The sequence below is a fragment of the Athene noctua genome, chromosome 24 (assembly GCF_965140245.1).
Source record: "Athene noctua chromosome 24, bAthNoc1.hap1.1, whole genome shotgun sequence".
Taxonomy (NCBI): Eukaryota; Metazoa; Chordata; class Aves; order Strigiformes; family Strigidae; genus Athene; species Athene noctua.
Genome location: NC_134060.1, coordinates 1,972,867 through 1,988,040, shown reverse-complemented (window position 1 = coordinate 1,988,040; position 15,174 = coordinate 1,972,867). Strand labels below are relative to the sequence as shown.

The window sequence follows — 15,174 nt, the reverse complement described above, 5'->3', positions numbered from 1 at the left end:
CTAATCAGCTGTGGACCTAAATATTACAAAAACTGCTAAAGATATAAGGACAACTACAGCATCTTTGGACAGCAGAAGCCTTTACGTTTTCCAAACCAGCTATAAATTCACAAACAGACAATTACATTCTTTATTAAGAAAAAGGACCAGATGTCAGCAGTTGCTCTTGCAACACACCAAAATCCAATTCTGAAGAGTCCAGAAGGAGTCAGGCCACCCTCTGCCACCCAACAGGAGCATAATGAATTAGAGTCAACGAGCACGGAAGATTTGTCAATTTTCTATTTGAGACTGCAAGTAATAGCACTCCACAACTGCCCTGAATCTTCAATGATCTAGTAAGATTGTATCATCTCCTGTAGACTTTCATTAATTTTGATAAAAGGGAAATATACACTGTCTAAAGAGGTGATTTGCCTGAGAAACTCTCAAGGTCAGACCTTATAGATACAAAAACTTTTTGACCTGAAGATTCACTGCATTCAAAAGATAACATGAAAGCGTATATATATATTTCCTCCCTTCAGAAAAATGGATCTAAAGGCATGGCTGTGAACTTTATCTGGTTTGTACTTTGAATTTCTTTCCCCACCCTAGCAGACAGACACCCCCTCCCAGCTGGGGGCTTCCAAGCATTTTACAAATTTACTTTACAAAAATAAAACACGACGGCATTTTACAGATGGGAAAACTGAGATGAGTCATTTGCCCAATGCCACCAAGCAGAGCAGCTGCCGGGCTCCGGACTAAAGCTCCTGCTCTTGCAGGACCCCCAGCACAGCACACCCACAGCTCCGCTACACCGCTCGCAGCATCCTCTTCACGGGCAACTGGCACTAATTATCAGTGAAGAAAGTGGCCGTCTTGATGCTAACTGACATCAATATCTATTGACTAAAAGTAAAATTATTTTTGATGACCCGATCCTGTACTAATAAAGTCAAAAGACTTTTTGTACAGGTTCTTACGCAAGCAGGAGCAGAGCGTAGTCACCTTCTCATCAAGCAGTTCTGCAGTAACACAGCAACTGGGCAAACCGAGTTCAATAACCAACAGCTAACAGCTAATAACTCACTGTGCTGCCCAAGGCAACCCGCTGAACTTCCCTGTGCTGCTTTCTCCCTTCTACAACAATACAGTAGATCCGTTCCTTCTCAAAGCACTGTAATCTAAAACTGAGAAGCACGATTATGCAAGGGCTACGGGTTAGTTCAATTCCTCTCCCTCCACTGCTAAAAAAAAAAAAAAAAAAAATCTAATCTCATTGCTCTGACCCCAAAAGCTCACCCACTGGTTTTGGAAATTGCCACTCCTGCTCAAAGAATAAAAGCAGCTCTGTCTAAAATAAATGACTCAAGACAACTAAATATGTCTGTGACTGTATCAATTGAACCACTACATACAGACCTGCATAAAAAGGTGATAAACTTTCTCTGTATGGAACAGTTCTTAGGAGAGCACCAGCAGCTACTGCCTTGATCATCAGCCACCTTTGATAAGGAAAGAGCAAGCCCATGGCAGCTGTTGGAGATGTCCCCGCGCAGATGCAATTTGCCTGGGACGCTGTAGGTGAGGGCAGTGCGGGTCAACGCTGATCATACACCAGATCGCATTCAGACCTCCCAGTGCTCTACCTCTGCTCTCCAAATGTCAATGTGTTAAGAGTTTACCTGAAGCAAAACCAAACATCAGCTAGAGGGATCTACAGAAGAATATATGATCCTGGACTCCAGCAATTCCTTTGTATTATGAAAAGCAAAGCCTGGTGTTGTCAGGCAACGCAGATAAACCGCAAGAGGAGAAGCTGAGGAGGGAACTGTAATACATCATGCTACAAGAGGTTAACTACTAGTAGAGTCCAGTAAAACTCCTGTCTGCCACCTCAGTGCACTGCCTAAACACGTCACCGTGTCCCAGACCAGGGCACCTCAGAGGCATCGCCCCTTCCTCGCCGGCACAGCTCAACATCAAAGGAACAGGAGGCTTTCTTGAGCTGCATCAATTTGGGCATGGAAGACTACGGACACCATGATCCTTCCCAGAATTTCCATACAGTACTTAAATTCACCCGTTTAAAACCTACCTCAATTACTAATGGCATTCAGTGCTCACAGATCTATCAAAAGCAGACTGTTCCAGTGCAAAGTCTTAATTAAAATCTATTAGATGTTGCCCAGTTACAGAAAATCTTTCTGCACTTGAGACACTTAGCACACCTTAATATGAAGCAAGAATCATTGCCAAAGTTTGCTAGTAGATTTTACCTGTAAACATGGTTAATCAGCAATTTAGAGGGAAAACAAACAAACAAAAATAAAATTTAAAACAAAGTATTATTTGAGTAACAGCAACACTGAAGGCCCAACAACAGAAAACCCCCCTGTACTAGACACAGTAGGGGAGAGCCGGACCTGGAAGAAATTCTATAGTTCCGATTTTCAACAAGATCCTGTTTTACCAGACATGGTACAAGCCACAGCACAACGGCAGGTCCTTTAACCCTTAAACCAGGGCCAAAGCTACTCCAGCACCTTTCCTCTCCATCTGCTTAACAGGTTGCCGAAAGATCATAGCCATCCTCCTCCCGAGCCTGCAATATTCGGCATGGCAGCAGGAAAAAAAGCTCCCACCTTGATTTAATCGTCAGCTTTCATCACTCGCGCTGATGCACACTCTCCTAACAAGTACTGAAAAATTGAATACAGCTCTCAAAGTTGAAAACCCTAGATGCAGTTGCATTAACTCCGTAAAGCTTTCCTGGACTTTCAGCTCTAGTTCCATCAATTATCTTGCAGATGAAATTTAAATATTCAGCACTTCCTCGGAACCGAGCAATAGGGCCATTGGCGAAAGGCCCTAATGCTGCTGGAGCAGCTCAAACAAGTATCTTAGGAAAAAAAGTGTATTTTATTCTACAAAGCAGAGAACGTAAATTTAATCAGGTTTTTTGTTGTTGGGGTGTTATTTTTTTTTTTTTTTCCCCTTCCTCGGAGTTAATGTGAAGCGACAAAAGACTCTGGTAAGGAAAAAAAGGGAGGAAGGATTCTGAAGTTCACTAAAGGATTTAGCTGGCCCTTCATTTGAATATATATTTTTTAGAAAAACACTGTAGTCAGCTTGGAGACATGAGGTAGCTACAAAGGAATGTCACAGTGACTCGACACAAAATCCTAATGCACGTTCTGTGTATTACCAGATGGCAAATGCTGTTTCTCCAGGAATTTCTTTAACAGCATCGAACCCCAGCAACTTCAGTACCTGTGATGCCAGAACTCCCAAAACGTTACTTCAACCCAGGTTTGCATCTCTACAAGCAAGAGCATATGGCACATGGGGGGGAATTCTCTCCTTCACTGTTCCCTCTGTCTCCTCCCCTCCTCCTCCCTTCCCTTGTTTTTAATATCAAAAGCTTTGTTCTCTTGATTGGTAATTAAGTACAAATCACCTAGTCCAATTTTTCAACGAGTAATTAAAAGGTTATCAAGGAGAAACAGGCAAGAAACAGGTATTCCTGTTCCATCTGTAAATAGGTCACCCCAGCAGATAATTCAACTCTTATCACACGTAATTTTAAGTTCAAACAAAATACTTAATCTTTCCAGTCAATTAAATATGGCCAAAGACATCACATGGCTTTTAACTGCATACACAGAGTATTGATGGCGACCCTCCTCTTAACTCCTCCATCATGTGTCAGGGAACGATCTCTATCAAGCAACAGCAACCTCCCCAGAAGACACTGTGCGTACTGTTGAGACATGAGCTAGAAGTGACTCACAGTGCCAGTGAGCTGAAGACAGCATAGATTTCTTCTTGGCTTTCAGTATGAAGCTACTGCACTAACGATTTGCAAACGTTTTCTCTAACCCTGCTCACTCCATCGACACCAGAATAGGACAGTTCCTCACAGCTGTGTAAATATACACTTCCTAGTAACTTCTGTACAAGTGCAAACTGCACTACTGAGGTTCTGGCTATAATAAATACTTGTTTTTCTCAGTACACTGGCTCAAAGAAGCATATTCTCTTAGCCAAATAAATTCAGTTTCATTGAATCATTTCCACGGAACAGGGAAGGTAGACGAGAAGACGGTGCAACTACCTACCCCCGTCACACAGGAAAGAAAGCCCACGGGTTGTAAGATCCTAAGTTACCCCAGCACTGTTCAGCACATATACAAGTGAGTAGTCTCTCCTGGTAAAAAAAAAAAATAAATAAATATTGTATATGCTGTCCCTTGGGCTTTCCAAAGTAGTTTTAAACACCTCTGGAAAGAAAAAAAAATAAATCTGATAGTCTAAATCGACTAGTCCTGTTTTGAGCGTAAATTCAGTGGCTCCCTGCAGGAACACAGAATTAGGCACCTGAAATGACTGACTTACCGGCTATATTGTAAGTATATTTTCCCTGGATCTGAGTGAAAGCCTGAAACTTCAAATAAGGAAATTAGCAACTAATTTAAGGTTCTCACATTAAAAGCATCCTGCAAATTATTAGCAGCAGATGAAAAAGCCTGAAGATGTCATGTGGCTTTCTTGTTAACTACTGTCTGGTTATGTCATGTAACAACAGTCTGACACAAAAAGGTACAAAGAGTCTCCCAAATCCCATAGCAATCTCAGATCCATAAATAACTCCAAATATTCAAATTTTAGTCAGGTCTCTGCTGAGCTTCTAAGCCCAGCACAGTGGGAAACCAATCAGGAAACCAACCTGATTGGAGCATCCTCTTAACAATGACACAATCAGCAAAGCACAATGGGAATTTGCAGAAAGACTCTTCTTGAGTAACTGCAGTCTTCAGATCAGGTCTCCACATGAATCCCTCTGATCCCACTGGCAGTTCAGAATAGTTCAGAACTTGAAGGATGAGCATTTGGGAGAGTCTGGTCTGGTGTAACGAGCACAAACACCGCTTAAGAGAAGGGAAAACCACACGCAGGCACCGAAGGGAAGTTACAAATCTCATCTAAACTCATGAAAACACAGAGCTCTCCTACTCAAGGGAGAGACAAATCTGCAGCCATCACCATTCTCAGATTTCAAAGGAGACTGTTACAGTGGTCCCTGCTGAAAGCCAGTGTATGGTGTCGGGAAAAAAATAATTATTTGAGAGAAGCCGAAAGAGCAAGGACTTGGAAACAAGCTCTGATTTTAGCAAACAAAGCAAAGTCATGGCACTGAAAGATGACAACAGCCTTGGATGTCTAAATTAAGACACTGAAACACATTTAATATTCACATACTCATCACAAACACACAATGCAAATTCCCTAATATACAGTAAAGCAGTTTATTAGCAAATGTCTCATTGAATTAAGTCTGCTCTTATTCTATTAGGGAACTTTCACACCACATTAAATTGCAAGACAACAGGGTGTTTGCCAGCACGCGATGAACAGTTATTAACCCCTTCTCAGGAATGCAGAGACATGACACCGTGACACATCAGACCAAGGAAGGTCTTGGAAATCTAAGTGGAACATCAGGGTGTTGAGACAACTAACCATTCTCCACCCCTCAGGCCAAGAAAAACGTCATCAACACCAAGATCTTTCTCCCAGTCAAGCAGGCACAGCCTACCGAACTACATCAGTGATGTGCAACAACATCAGCTCAAGAGTGGAAGAAACAAAGAGATACAGTCCCTTTGTTAACCATTTTGTTGATCAGCTTTGAACATACTGAACAAAAAAACAGTTTCCTTCTCTACACAGGCATGCTTTATTTTTTTTCCTGCTTTTACACTTGCTTACAGCTTATTTTGGCCCGCCTCCTGGTGGCATGAGCTTTGATGAATGACACATGGTCATCCATCTTCGAGTGCCGCACTTCGATGATGAATTAAGTACATTTGGGAAGCAGTCTGAGAAAAAGCAAAATTGATAGCCACAGGAAAAAAAGAAAAAGGGGAAAAAAGAAAAAAAAAAGTTGGGCAACAGCCGCAGAGTTTAATGAGGTGAGATTGATGTACCAAAAAATATAAGCTGAACAAAGAACTGAGACACCAAACAGCACAGAGGAACAAGTTCCAAGATCTGAAGTCACTAATCTAGAAACATCCAGGGGAAGAATGCAAGCATCCATCACGCAAGAGGCCATATCTCATTTATTTTTGTCTGTCCTCTGTGCTTTCAGACCCCTAGAAAGTCTCCTCAATACCTTTTTTCCTTTTTCCCTTCATCTCACTTTGCCCCATTGTACCAAACAGACACCACTTCCTGAACACCTCATCTCCTCATTAGAGATGAAACATTCTCACATTTCTTTGTGTTCCTGGTTTCATCTCACACCTTACACTCACCTACCCAAGTTGCACATGAAGTTCACCAGCGATGCAGAGGGAGGACTGTGCTTTCTCCTCACCTTCCCGCAGTGCAAGGCTACAAATTATCAGGAGAGTATCCAAGCTGCATCTCCCAGTTCCATTGTACTGGTCATCTGTAGGAATATGCCCTTCCTGTTACTTTATCTATAATCGTATCACGCATACGAGTAGCCCAGAGCAATACCCGGATGCAACTCATCTACAGTGTCTTACTAATTTACTCCCACTGTGACCCTAATTCTGAATTTATTTCGTTCATAGATTTTGCTTCTTCAGCAGGAACTCCCACTGGCACGTAGAGGGCAAAAGGAAACATGTGGCACTGCTGATGAGCAGAGCAATCTGCCAGGGGGCTTGTCAGGGCAAGAGCAGCATTGACTACTCACCACAGAAAGTTTTCTGAGCAAAATTTTATACTAGACGTAGGCATCCTTTACATAATAAGCAAAGAACTATGCTACCTTCTGATTAAGTGATGAGGTCGCATAATTAAGATGATTCTCAAGCACAGTTGCAAGATAAAGATATGATTTATTTGCATAACTCAAATAATCTACATGAAGAGCTGATTTTCACCAGTGCTTCTTTAACTCAGATTTTCCAGTTGAGTTAGACAAGACACCAAGGTCAAAGGATCCATCCTAAACTGAAGGGGTTGGAAATAACTTTAATTTCCAGGATCGTGCGTGACTACAGCGTCCTTACTAGGGATTCTAACACTGGATGCTGCTATTGTCTCTACTCCTTTTTGAGGATATTACTGTCAGACTTCAGCTGCAATCAGACACCACAGCAGACAACAGCAGTCATGTCACAAGTCACCACGCTGCCTTCATCTATGACTCAGATCTGGAGGTCTGAGATCACGACTCCTTCAAACGCAGAAGTCTGATATGTCATATAACATTTGCTACCACAGCAATACATTTTTTTTTTTTCTAAATCAGCCTCTCGCTTAATTTTATCAATGTCAGAATGGTACTGGAAGTCTCAGAGATCAGAGTCCATGAAGAGTCTTCACGGTAAGCTATATTACTCAATCACTCCTTACCCCAAAAGATCCCACAGTTTAGTCAGACGTGAGAGAATATCACCCCTGTCCAGCTGGTGAACAGACTGCAAGTTTGGGAATTACCCAAATGCACCCACAAAGCATTTGGCAGAGCTATAAACTGAAACCCATTATCCATCCTCCCACTCAAAGAATCTCTTTTGGATTGAGGGAAGCTCTTCTACACATCAGCTCCGCTTCCCTCTTGCTCCATTTTCTAATTAACTTCTCTGGATGCCTAGAATGACTCCTGATAAATCATTACTGTCAGGCATTCAGAGAAACATTTCAAACCTTATCAGAGATAAGAAATCAAAACAACTATAAGAACTGCTCATGAAGAAGCACTCCCAGTTTATTGCAGCATAAACCTCCAATCTAAATATAATCCCAGTGGCAGAAATGGGAACATGTTTATAAACATCACTGTTATGAACAATGTACCTCGTTCTCAGGTTCCCCTGCTGAGGCAGTCCATCGTAGATAGATAATACATCAAAATCTTCCTCTAACGCAAAGGACTGGAAAACAAGCTGTATCCTGTTCTGCTCCTCGGCAGTGATTGTCCACGTGCAGTTTGCATAATTTGGATATCCATACGGAAAGCCTGGACTCTGTATTGTCCCATTTGGGCCCTGTAAAACGTGACTGCAGTTCTGGGCTGCCAAGAGAAAAGACAAAAAGCACAAGTCAAATGGTGTAGGATACACATTTAATATCTTTACCATCAAAGCATATCATACAGGATTCTTTCCACTGATTTTCTTCTCAGTTCACGGCCTCAGGAAACAGATAAAAAGTAAAATCTAAAGATGCACCTTTGTCCTCCGCGCAGGAACTCAGACCCCAGACACCCATCTCTTGGGCACAGCTCCCTCTAGCTGTAAACATAATGGGCTAAACCAGCTGGATTACAGCAGCTGCTGACTGCAACTGGACACAGATGCTCACTCAGACATCCCATCAACAGCCAACAAAGTCCAACATACTCTTCTTCGTACACTGGGCATCCAGGGATTTGTGACGTTTCAAGAGTGCCTGGCCATGCTGGGTGCCTCAGAGGCCACAAACCAGCAGAATGACAATGCCAAAGCTGATCCTCTCTTTTACCCTAAATAAGAGACAGAAGATCAGGGCTCAACCACACAGTGACAAACCGTCCCTCACCTTGAAAGGCCAAAAGCTGTAATGGACATCACACATACCGAGGAGCTGAGTCACCGAATGAGTAGTCTGCATGAAGACCGAATGGCAAAAGATCAGAAATTAAAGTTGCCCTGACTCTAGAAACATCAGAACACACTTCAAAAGTCTCAAATAGTTATCTGGAACAAAAGAAAAACCCCAAATCTTTGCAACTTCTTGGAACAGCGGTTTCTTTTGTCTCCATCCACATTGGTAAACATTGCTCGCCTGAAACTACCTCCCAGCAAGGAGAAGAGCTGACGGTTTCCACACAGAGCCTTTCCAGGCAGACGGCCGTAAGGAAAAGGCACGTGCCCACTTGCTCCCTGGTCTGCGTACCCCAACCTGGCAACTGCACCACTGCGAAACACTAGGGACTGCAGCCCAGAGCTGCCATCCCCAGTAACACCACACACCCCTATTAGACCTAATGGGGGTACAGAGGAAAGAAATTGCTGCCTAGACCCAGCCTGCTCTGTTTTTTCTCACCCAGTTCTGAAAGGTTTCTGCTCCTCACACAGGCTCAACACACAGCAAACGTCTTCCAATCAGTATTCCTACCGAGCTGCTGTAGAGCTCCATCTTCTCAGAACTAAAGCCCAGTGCTGTACCCACCAGCTAAATACTTAATACCTCCCTCAAATCCATTTTCCTTCCCCAAAGCAGCACCTGTGAACACTCCACTCCAAAGATAAAGATCAACTGCCATGATGCACTATTTCTGGATATACAAGATTTTCTTCTCTCTGAGGAAAACAGGTAAATAAACATGTTTCGGGAACACCCGAAACAACAAGTTCTTAGTGTTTACCTCTCTCTTCACTGCGATTTTAACCAAATGTCCTTTGAGGCACAAAGAAAAACTCCCTCCAAACAAACTGGTATAACTCCTACAGGCGTTAGTGGAATCCCTTTTCCAGACCAAAGCCAAATTCCAGACAGTTTGCAAGGCAACTATTGTGAGACCAACAGCAGAATTTCACCTTCATCCTATGGCCAGCGTCAGAGCTGCTCATCACCGCTACCTGCATTTGCTCTGGCTTTTCTCACTGATGCCGGACTGTTTACCCCTGCTTATGTAGATAACCGAGGCTTTCAAGTTGAAACGAATTAGACTAGAAATTACTTCTTTGATTTCTCACTGCTTTTTTCAAAGGCAGCACTGGCATTTGCACTTCTGAGTGCCAACCAGCTACAGGTAAAGAACTGCACAGTAGTGCTCATTAAAGCCAATTATAATTAGATTGACCTACTTTGGTGCAAAAAAACGATTAGTGAAACTTCTCTCTGCAAGACGAAGTTTGCACCTTTACAAATCTAAAATGGTCAGTTGTATTTACTACCCAGGGAATCTTTTTGTATCATGTTTATTACATCAGTGAGAGTTAGGACAGCCCCATAATCCACCAGGGACCAAAACTGAGCTAGACACATAACTCATTAACAAGGGCAGACTAAAGTACTTTGCATTTTTATAACACCTGGCATCTGCCTCTCTCAGTGCATTTTGTCGATACATAATACGTACAAGAGTGAGATCTACCTCCCTCCTCCACTTCAGTTCCATTTATTTGTGGAGTTCACTGAAAGGATGTATTAGCTTAGTGCCAGAAAGCTGCACGAGACTGGGAATATTACTGTTACCACAGAGTGGTAAAATCAGGCCCAGTTTGGTTTAATAACTTGGAGACTGCCAAAGATCCTTAAGCTTCAGTTCTCTAAAATTCAATCACATCCTCTTTTCTTCAACCAGACTGGCACTCAATAGGCAATGTGGGGATATTGAATCTGTCTCTGCTGCGCATTTATTTTAATCATAAGTAAATGCCATCAGAACAATTTAAGGAAATTGGGGAAATTAAAGAGACTGTATCTCTCCGTTTCCTGATGGTATAAGAGCTACTGATACCTCATGAAGTTCAGAAAATAAATTCAAGGTCAGTGTTCCAAACACTTCCAAGGTCATATGAAAGGCAACAAGCTTTAAGATCAATATAAATTCATGTCATCCTTGCGTAATTAGTGATTAAAAAAAGAACAAAGGCCAAAAAAAAAAAAAGTACATCACCTTAAATCTAATAAATATTAGAAAAACAGGACACAGTTTTATGACATATCCAATCAATCTGCTGAAATATCTGCGTGTTCATGATTTTGACCAAGATGTGCTTCAGACACGGCTAAAAGAAAATTGTTTATTGCAAACAAAAATTAGTTTTCCAAGAGCTGACAAACTGGAAAGCAATATATTCTTCATCAACCGTAATAGTAGGGAACTTCATTTATATTGGACGCTGCTGGAAAAAGTCAGCAGGCATGGGAAAGAGGTCCAGGAAGCCCGAGAGAATTTATGCACACTCTATAATTTGCTTTCAGGTTTGAGTTAGTTCAGCTCAGGCTTGACTGACAAAACCTTATCTAAAATATGAAATACATGACAAGGAAACACTCTGTTTCTCCTCTGAAGACTTGCAAAACCAGTTCTCTTGATCCCTTTGGCCCAGGAGCACGAATAAGTAGAAGAGTATGAAAGGACAGCGCCAGTGTCTGTGCTGTCAAGTTCCAGGTGACTTCATGTCTGACATTCTGGCAAAATTTCTGGAGCCTTCTCTCCCACCCAGAGGCTGGACATGAGGCACCTCCACACAATTTATTTGAATTACGGGAACACAGCAGCTTTCTCGTGGATCAGCCAAGGACCTGCCTCCCCTGACCTCAGCTCTGCTAAGCGACCACAAGAACCAGCAGCAACGACAGGACGAGCTGTGCCCTGGGACCGTTGCCTTTACACCCTCTGTAACCACCAGCCCTGGTGTCGGAGGGCTTCACTACACCCCCTCCAGAAAGGTGGCATTTCCCCCCTTCTCAGTTTGCCACTCTCTATTCAAAAGCCACAACAGCAAATGAGAAAGGTAAATACAGAGAGCTAACAGATCAGATGTCACGCACCAGAAGGCTCAGTGTGGCGGTGTAAATATTTATGTAGATATTTCAGCTTCTAATAGTATTATTCATGGACTCGTATTTTCTAAAGGTGTAAAACCAACATGAAACTAATCAGTGGGTATTTGTGGGCACACGTCCTACTTTGTGACAGAGATGACCAGTCTGAGAAGGGAGCTAACCCTAGCCAATGCAACCTGCTATTTTCAATTCTGAAGAGTGGTTTATTATCAGAGTATATCTTTTTAATGAATGCATCGGTGTAATTTTATTGCAGTAGCACTTAAAGTTTCCACACAAGGACGAAGACATTATCATACTTGGCAGTGGTCAGTGGACGGAGCCTTTCTCCAAAGGAATCGCAGTCTGACGCGGAGGAAAAAAAAAACCCACAACCCAAGGAAACCCACATTTGTGGAACGTTTGGGGCTTTGCAGAAAAACATCTTTATCCAGGGGCACAACCATTTCCTCAGTGATAAGAGCTTAAAAATCAGCTTTACCAGTCCCCACTTACAATACTTGTTTTGCAAAACATACACTGCTTGAACAATGTAAACAGACTAATCGGCTTCACTTCTGGCTCATATGCACAAGGAAAATGATGAAATATTTGCTTTGCAATATGCTCACAGAAGAACTGCATTTCTAACAAACAGGGGCTGCCTGGAGCATTTTACAATACACGGTTAATCCACATGCCACAAAACTTAACATGACTGGACACTTAACCAAAAAATAAAGATCAGCTGAACACGGCCCTGGCTGCCTCTTGCTTAAGTGGGGAGGTTTGCAGAACCCTCCAGCAGCTTCACTCTGGGCATCGATCAGCCTCTTGCCATGGCAGTTGGGTAAGGAGAATGTCCTTGCACTCAAAACCAAAGTCTTCCTTTGACAGTACAAGCTGCAGGACTGGAGATGGAAGCTGTTCAGATACATGAGCACGGGACCACTCTCATTTCAGTCCGTCCAGCTCCAGCGCGGCCCCCGTCTAATGCAACACAGCTGGGATCTGGAGCAGAACCAGTTCACCTCCCAGTGACTTTGTCGTCTCATGACTGGCAGAGATGATGGTCACTGCACACTGATCAAAACAAGCCGCGTCACGTTTACAAAAGATGAGACTCAATCATCCAAGCACACGCATAGCAACAGAATTTTGTTATTTCTCTCACTAAGCAACGCTTACAGGAGTGCTACGCCCGTCAAGCCCCTGGCTGGGACTGGGTTTCATCACTTGACGTAGAATTTCAGCAGCTCTACAGACTCAGGTAAACTTGTACATTCAAATTCTGTCACTACAAATCTTCACCAAGTTGTCAGGAGCTAAATAACAAAGGTGGTGTTTGACATTACAAGTGCAAAGGAAATGGGTACAAAACATCATCTTTCACTCCCTTTCAACTCCTTAAACTTACCAGGCCATATCCATGTGGTGTAAATCAAGGAAATATTTTAACTATGTTGATTTACACCCTATTAATATCTAAGGAAGCAATACTTTAGAGGAAAACAGGATTTATTTCTGAAGTGCTTCCTAAAATATAAGTTGATGCACTTTAGTTTCTCAGAAAAAAATCTAATTTGGCAAACACTGATGTATGGTCACTGCACAATTCAAAAGGAACAAATATCAACTCCCATACACTGACTTGCTCTCAACAGTAGCATCTGTTGATGATACATGGCTGTCTGCTCAATGCAATAGGTTTTGGTATTGTCGTTTTCTTAAGTTATTGTTATGTAGCACAATTGTTTCTATTTTGTGTTGTTCTAGCCTGTTGAATGGAACAGATGAACGTAAAACCTTTCCCCAAGAAAACTGAAATCTGTGTCCTGTGCACACATACACGCATTCCGTCCTGGCCTAAAACACCACGGGTAAATCCTGCTCCTACATCAGCAACTTCTCAATTCTTTCTATTTACATTACTGTCCCGAGCCACTCACCTTCACTGCACAGAGTTCTTCAGACCAAGACACTCAATCCCAACTCAGAAACAGCACTCAAATGCTGACGTGGTGTTTCAGCATCCCCCGAGAGCACATTTGGAGGCTGTGATGAGCAGGGCAGAGCTGAGGGATGGGGACACAGTTAAAACAGCCACACCTGGTGAGAAGCGCCCCGGCTTTCTCTGTGGGATGACAGAGGTGAAACCACACAGGACTCGTTCAGCTTCCCACACAGGACCAACGCTGCGGGTCCCTCCCGAACGCTCCCCCACGCACCAAGGCACAAACCCTGTCCTGAAAGGGCCTCGCAACGGGAGTGGAAGGAGAACATTTCACAGCCAGCTTCTTCACACCCAGCTCTTTTCACAACCTTCTCCTCAAAGAACAGACTAAAAGCTCACCCCCTGTATTGAACAGCTCATCTTCAAGAACTCTTTTTTTTTTTTTTTTTTAAAACAGTTTGATCTGCTATCTAAATAGGAAAAATGATCCCTTTCCTGATGTTTACCTGTTTTGAATCATTTATCAGCAACTAATTTCATTTCCTTACATAGTCATCTTCTAAACCACTACTACAATCACAAACATTAAGTAGTTTACCTAAAGCCTAGCTTTGACTTGCTCACTCACACAATTTAAGTGAACAAACAGGGAAAATACCTTCACACTTCATAAATCTAAGCCTTGTTTCCTTAAGTATTCACCTTTTCATAGTTTTAACTTAACCTACAGTCTTATATCAAAGCCGTCTGGCTAATAAATAATGCAGAGACATTCCATTAACTATAACTTCTAATCAAAAGCCAGTGGATCCAAGAACATCATCAAGAGGATGATTTACTCTCAGATAGCCCCAGTGCCTTTTTCCCTCTGAACACATGGAATGATAAACTGAAGAATACAAGGGCAAAGAACATGCATTTTATCTGAATCCAGCTCAGGCCACTACTGCCAAGTCCAGAAAGATTTATAACATCCACCTCAAATCAAAAGCAGTATGTGAGTTTTCAGCAGGATGGCACAAAACCGCGATACTGCAAATCAAACACATTCCTGAAACCAACTTAGTCACCTCCAGTTCTCTGGAGGGAGACATTACTTCCCTTCCAACTCCAACAGTCTTTCACTCCCACTGTCATCACTTTCTGTCCCTTTCAGTGCCGCCCAGACTTTTCAACTGTTATTGCAGAGATCTGTTACGTTTAGGCATCGTTCCAACGTTAGCATAACAATTCAACTCCAGGGCTTCGTAAAGAAGTAAGAAGAGAGGAACAGAAAAGATGATGGTGAAGTTGCTGTAATAATGTATTTGTTTTTTTCCACATGTGCCCTCCCTTCCCCTTCCAACCAAAAAATTTGTCTTGGAAAACGATGCAAGTTTCCTATACATGTTTGGGATTTCTAGTGACATCACCGACCTTGGAGTTCTCCAGCAAAAGCTCCAACCAAACCACCTTACAGCTGGAAACTACAAAATACTTGCACAGAAGAGGAAAGGGGAGTCTGGAACTTCCAACTGTCGCTGGATCATCCTCACGCACTGCCACACTGCTCTGTGATCACATAACATTTCAGTGTATCTTAGAAATTACACTTAGATACTTCAGATTAGGAAAAACCTGGACAAAAACATTCTAACATTTCATTAATGTCTGGCTCAGATTCATCCTCTTAGACCATGGTATTTTCTCCTACTTACACTGGACTCAAAGAA

The 15,174-nt window shown here is 42.5% G+C and overlaps 1 protein-coding gene across 1 annotated transcript in view; it reads right to left on the bottom strand.

Annotated features, from left to right (window-relative positions):
- CSMD2 (CUB and Sushi multiple domains 2) overlaps nucleotides 1-15,174 on the bottom strand; it is a 305,387-nt gene that overhangs the window by 268,692 nt on the left and 21,521 nt on the right. Inside the window, exon 2 of the mRNA XM_074925977.1 lies at nucleotides 7,825-8,041. Coding sequence (XP_074782078.1) covers nucleotides 7,825-8,041 — 217 coding nt within the window. The remainder of the gene's footprint in view (nucleotides 1-7,824; nucleotides 8,042-15,174) is intronic.